This window comes from Arachis ipaensis, chromosome B06 (assembly GCF_000816755.2).
Source record: "Arachis ipaensis cultivar K30076 chromosome B06, Araip1.1, whole genome shotgun sequence".
NCBI lineage: Eukaryota > Viridiplantae > Streptophyta > Magnoliopsida > Fabales > Fabaceae > Arachis > Arachis ipaensis.
In genome coordinates this window covers 6,716,552-6,722,052 of record NC_029790.2, presented here as the reverse complement: position 1 = coordinate 6,722,052, position 5,501 = coordinate 6,716,552, and the positions used below count along the sequence as shown (strand labels likewise).

Sequence of the window (5,501 nt, the reverse complement as noted above, 5' to 3'; positions counted from 1 at the left end):
AATGAAAAAAAATATTAGAGCGAAAAGAGGAATTTTATTGACTTTTTTTTTAAAAAAAATTATTTTAATTTTTTTTCTGCCCGATATATATGAAATCTGATCCCATCCGAAAATATAAATTTCAAATCATATCCGAGCAGAGAAAATGTAAATATTGGATTCGATGAGTTTAGTATATATTAACTCGAGATTTAGATCATATCCGATCTAATACGATCCGCTAACACTTTTAATTAAATCAACTATCTACATGGAATATGTGTTAAAATACAAAATATAAATTAAAAATAAATTAAAAATACATATAATTATACACAAATATATAATAATTAATTTTTTATAAGAGTGTAAATAAGTACGGATAACTTGATTATCTAATTAAGTAGATACAACATACAAGTAACTCGATTATCTGATTAAATCCAACCAAATCCAATTTTATATTGAGCATTATATCTGATGGGTAATCGAGTAAAATTTGATTATACTCAACCTTAATTTGTTCGAGTATTAGATCTAGGGGGTTGATGAACCTAAACCAACCCGATGAACAAATTACCTAACATATTATATTTATCTATACACAAATATATAGTAGTTAATTTTTTATAAGAGTGTAAATAAGTACGGATAACTTGATTATCTAATTAAGCAGATACAAATAATTCGATTATCTGATTAAATCTAACCAAATCCGATTTTATATTGAGCATTATACTTAATGGATAATCAAGTAAAATTCGATTATACTCAACCTTATTTTGTTCGGAAATCAAATCTAGGGAATCAACCTGAACCGACCCGATGAACAAATTACCTAACATATTATATTAAAAAAACTATAATATTTATATAATTTAAATTTTACTAATTTTAATCTCATCTTAGTCATTAATTTTTTACTTTTCAGCATAATTTTTTTTGTGTTATGCAATATTTTTTCACATTTTTTAATTTTTGCATACTAATTTAATTCTAAATATCCAATCTATTCCAACTTAAATTTAATCGGTTTAAATTTAGTCACAAAAAATATAATAACTCAATCTAACTCGAGCTGATCAAATTTAATTAGTCTAATTCTTAAACTCACCAAAACTCTACCTAACGTGCTAGTTTCATTATATCTCTAATAATTTTTTTGTATACACATATATATATATATAATTTTTAGTGTGTATATAGTTTTTAGTTGAACAATTATAAAAGTTAGACATACTTTTGTAAAAGAAATTTAGGAAATAATCATGATTCTGATAATCGAATTGAACTATCCATATTCAATTGGATTAACTAAAAATTAGTCAATAAATCAATTTGATTTAAGATAAAAATTAGTTGATAATAAATAAGTTAAAGAATTCAAAAATCAATCAAACTATTACTTTTTTAAGTAAAATAATTTAAAAATAGTAAAATACTTTTTTAAATGTATATTTATATAAATATATTATTTTATTATATACGAATCAATTCCAATTAAATAACGATTTAATTTTTAAACGACCAAACACATAAATTTTATGAAAAGAAAAGGCCAATGAGCACAATTTCAAATTAAGTTTCCAAGGTACATATTCTTTGTCCACTATTGTCTTTGCTTAACATTAGTTAAGCAAATTCCCTCGAACAAGAAATTTTTTAGGTCCTCATGCTTCTTGCCTTCAGTTGTGGGGTGCTTCCAGCAGCTTAAAGGGACCATATGAATTAACTAATTTGCCATGAAATGAAACTACTAAATTAGTTCTCAATTCAAATGTTGAAAATACAAAAATCTGGCCTTCTATATATTTTAATTCATGGACTTCCAATAAAAATTTTTAGAAGTTGCAAAATCAATTTCTAGGACTAGGACTAGGAACAATTCTAAAGCAGAGCAAAGTAGAGGCTCTACAAACACATTCAGCTTAAAATAGACAACCTAAGTCGGCAAGAGCAAAAGCGAAATCAAACAATCATGCCTTATAGCCATATAGAATATCAAGAACTGAACCAATAACCCCGAAAAATTTCTCTCGTTATAACCAAATTCACCAATCACATTATGCAAAATGCTTACAATCCATGTATGAGGGTTAGGAAGATAGTAAAGCTTTTAAATAACAGGAATCAAACCATTACTTCTATTACAGAACCACCTTCCAACTAAAATAACAAAAAAGGAATACCTGTGACCAACAAGGAACTGCATTACATCTGGACCAATTTTTTTAATAGTGCTTTTAGTGCCAGTTTTATTTGAGAAGCATTTCAAAGCCACTTCAAATGTTGCATCCTCAGGACAGCCATTTGACTTTCGAGTGTGAACAGAAGGCTGCAATTATGTATAAAACAAACAAAATTAAATAGAGATTATGAAACCTGTAGCTTACTATCCGTTGAGGCTCCATTTCAAAAGTAACAATACATAATGTTAAGCAAGTAGATTTTCAAACAATCTAGCTACTGATTACCTTAGTCATGTATTTCCACAGGTAATGCACAACTATTTCCAGTTTACTTTTTGGTTCACTGAAGGTCTGCAATCACACAGAGTAAAAATAGAACGATTAGCCATAACATAACTGTCATGTCATCAATACTATGTAACTATCATATAGTGAGATTTATTTTGCTTCTTGATTAGTATAACTAGAAGAAAATGTTTCAAAAGGAAAGGGATAATCCTATACAGACAGCTATTTGCAAAAAGGGTGAGAGGAGCAGATGGTATCTATGCTGTAAGCTAGTTGATCTAAAATTATGTCCATCAAAGGTTTTCTGCATCAAAATAGGATGTCAGACATATTTTAGCCAGGAGAATTGAGTAAAAATGAAAAATCAATTGAAAGGAACCTAGAGAAACATAATTAATCGAAACAACTACCTCAGACCATCTGCTCTTGTTGTGTGGCCTTCAAGATCTGCTTTCCTCCTTGATATATCAAGGTCCTTAATCTAAAATCATCCAGAATATTAATAAATAAAAAAAAAAAGTTGTTTGAACTTCAAAATACATAATCTTTTCAGAAACTTACCATAACAAAAAACTTATCCACAGAGACACAGGTGTTCTTCACTACTTCATGTAAAGCAAAAGATAATACAGTATGAAAGTGTTTGGATAACCGAGATTCAGTATTCTTTTGAATCTCTAGATGTGCATGTTAGCTCAAACCAACAAATAAGCAAACCATCGAACACTTGGTGTGCACAGCGACATTCATCTAACCTAACTGCTCCTAAAGAAAAAGAAAAAGAGAAGTTATGCAACCAACCTGCGTAGCCAAATTGAGAAAAGAAGATACTGGGACAAGAAAACATGACATTTGTTTTTAATCCTGCACCAAACCAGAAAAATTGAAACAATGAACAATATGCGCAGATATATGTAATACTGAAGAATAGGCTTGCAGGGCTGAACTTGATTTCATTTGCAGCCCCAACTACTACTAGGATACCAAATGTTTTCAGAAGTGCTATGTAAGGATCAAAAGGATGATCACCAATGCTGTGTCAATTATAAAGTCTAGTGTCTTTGTTAATCCCTACATGTATACATATATATAGCAATATTAGTCAACATTCAACTCAGTCATCATGTCATGAGGTAGAAATCTTACTGTTGCACCAAATGCTCTTACACTCAGATATAATCTAAATAAGCCTAAAATATTCATATTCAGGGTGAAAGCATAAATATTCAAGATCAAACCACATTGCAAGGTTTGAATTAATACAAAAGGCATTCGAGGTCAAATCATTCCTGAAGTTCCACAAAATAATAGACGCGTTACCTCTCTTCAATTACTGCTCTAAATGCGTCCATGAATACTTCAACATTCTGTTTTGAACATTAAAATTCAAAAGGAAATAAATCGAATTGGATATGATTTTAGGACCAAAACAAAGAGAAATAAAAAACCAAACTAATAAATAAATAAAAATAAATAAATAAAATGTGTTCCCTTGTTTTGCAGCCACTTATCCTTTATTTCTACTCTCTCGCTGACACAGCCAAAAACTGACCATAGGTAAGGCTAAATTGTTTAAGATATTTTGTAGTATATTTTGTTTAAGATCTGAAAAATCAATTTTCTGTAGGCATATGTACCTTAATAGCTCCTTTCAGCCCTTTCTTTGCATAATCAACTGGCGTGTGGTTATTTTCAATGGAGGCAATGCGGCCAATGTCAATGAAGTCTCTAGAAGGAATACAAATTGGAGTCCCAACCTATCTAATAGAAGATATTACATAGAAACTCATAGAAACCATGAATCACAAAACAAAATAGAATTAACAAGGCTCCTTCCTTACACTAACAGTAGAACCCAAACAGATAAAGTCGGTTTTAATGGTAAGAAAATTCTTTCAAGATAAGGTTTAGAGATCTCAATCAGAACAACAATTGGGTTGACTGAGATCACTCCAAAAAATAATGATGCAAAACAACATAAATTAGTAAATCAATGCTTCGAATTTTCAAAATGTGAATTAAATATATATTATAAACAATACCAGTGTAACAATTTTTTTTCTTTTAAGTGATACGATTTTATTTAGTACACATCTCCTCTGAAAACCTCATTCTAATCAGTCACAGAGTAATTTGAATCTATGTACTTAGCACGTTGCATTTCATGAACTGGTAATTATAGTTACCTCAGAAGCAGGACTCTAAAAGGCACAATAGATTATCTTCAACGCAAACTTTTAGCCATAACAATTAATGGAGCTACTTTCAAAACCAAATTCGAACCTTGAAGAGGATTCAAGAACAAAAATCTAAACCATAAAATAAAAGTGGAACAGATTGAGTTTTAGATGCAATAATAACGTATGAACATTTGAATTCCAAACAAAATATAGATCAATAGAAATTCCAGAATCTAAAATAGATAAAGACATACATGTAGGTTTTAGATCTGGTGACACGATGACTCGACGAGGCTGTGAACGGCGAGGATGGATGGCGCGAGACAGAGAGAGACATAAGCTGAGAGGCGGCAGAGGGAGCTCGTGTAACGCGAGCAGCAGAGGAGGGAGCTCATGCGAGCGAGCGGCGGCGGAGGGAGCTCGTGCAAGCGAGCAGTGACGGAGGGAGCTCGTGCAAGCGAGCGGCGACAAAGAAGAAGCGACGGAGAAGTCACATTTTCAACGCGAGTTTTGCCCTATTTTCAACTCGAATCAGAGAGAGGGGAGAAGAGCAAGCTTAAAGGAAGGATCGCAGAAAATGAACTGTGATTTTGTGTTGAATGAAGTTTCATCATCGAATATGGTGTGTTTTGTGCAGGACTTTGTGTTTATGCAATCAGGGCTTAATTTTGGAGGGATTTATTAATGATTATAGAAGGATTTTTTTGTCGATGATAGTTTTAAATTTCAATTTTATCGACAAAATTACCGAGAAATTTTAGAATCTGTCAGTAAATTTTGTGAAATTTTTTCTCATTTTGTATCACAGAAAATTTATAAAAAATTCGTTGATATTTTTGACAGTAAAATTTTGTCAAAAAAATTT

The 5,501-nt window shown here is 30.8% G+C and overlaps 1 protein-coding gene across 28 annotated transcripts; it reads right to left on the bottom strand.

The window, feature by feature from the left end:
* Positions 1,989 to 5,315, bottom strand: LOC107645579 (negative regulator of systemic acquired resistance SNI1-like). 28 transcript variants are annotated; one of them, XR_002348220.1, is made up of 9 exons: positions 4,891 to 5,315; positions 4,643 to 4,765; positions 4,094 to 4,217; positions 3,258 to 3,823; positions 3,018 to 3,215; positions 2,867 to 2,937; positions 2,677 to 2,760; positions 2,454 to 2,519; positions 1,989 to 2,314 (listed from the first exon to the last, which is right to left on the bottom strand). XR_002348220.1 is itself a non-coding variant. In XM_021103825.1 (5 exons), the coding sequence occupies exons 3-5, from the start codon at positions 3,306 to 3,308 to the stop codon at positions 2,096 to 2,098; spliced, it is 336 nt and encodes a 111-aa protein (XP_020959484.1). In that variant the 5' UTR covers positions 3,309 to 3,823; positions 4,094 to 4,217; positions 4,891 to 5,296; the 3' UTR covers positions 1,989 to 2,095. The 28 variants fall into 28 exon arrangements, 4 of the variants coding, with proteins under 4 accessions (XP_020959484.1, XP_020959483.1, XP_020959485.1 ...); XR_002348218.1 differs by having other exon boundaries at positions 4,094 to 4,213; positions 4,891 to 5,314; XR_002348221.1 differs by lacking the exon at positions 4,643 to 4,765 and having other exon boundaries at positions 3,258 to 3,320; positions 3,486 to 3,823; positions 4,094 to 4,213; positions 4,891 to 5,310.

Coding starts and splice junctions, on each gene's coding strand:
- LOC107645579 (XM_021103823.1), bottom strand. CDS start 2,766: ATGCAGAAAACCTTTGATGGACATAATTTTAGATCAACTAGCTTACAG. Junction 2,520..2,676: donor CACCCTTTTTGCAAATAGCT/GTCTGTATAGGA, acceptor GTGTGATTGCAG/ACCTTCAGTGAACCAAAAAG. Junction 2,315..2,453: donor TGTGGAAATACATGACTAAG/GTAATCAGTAGC, acceptor ACATAATTGCAG/CCTTCTGTTCACACTCGAAA.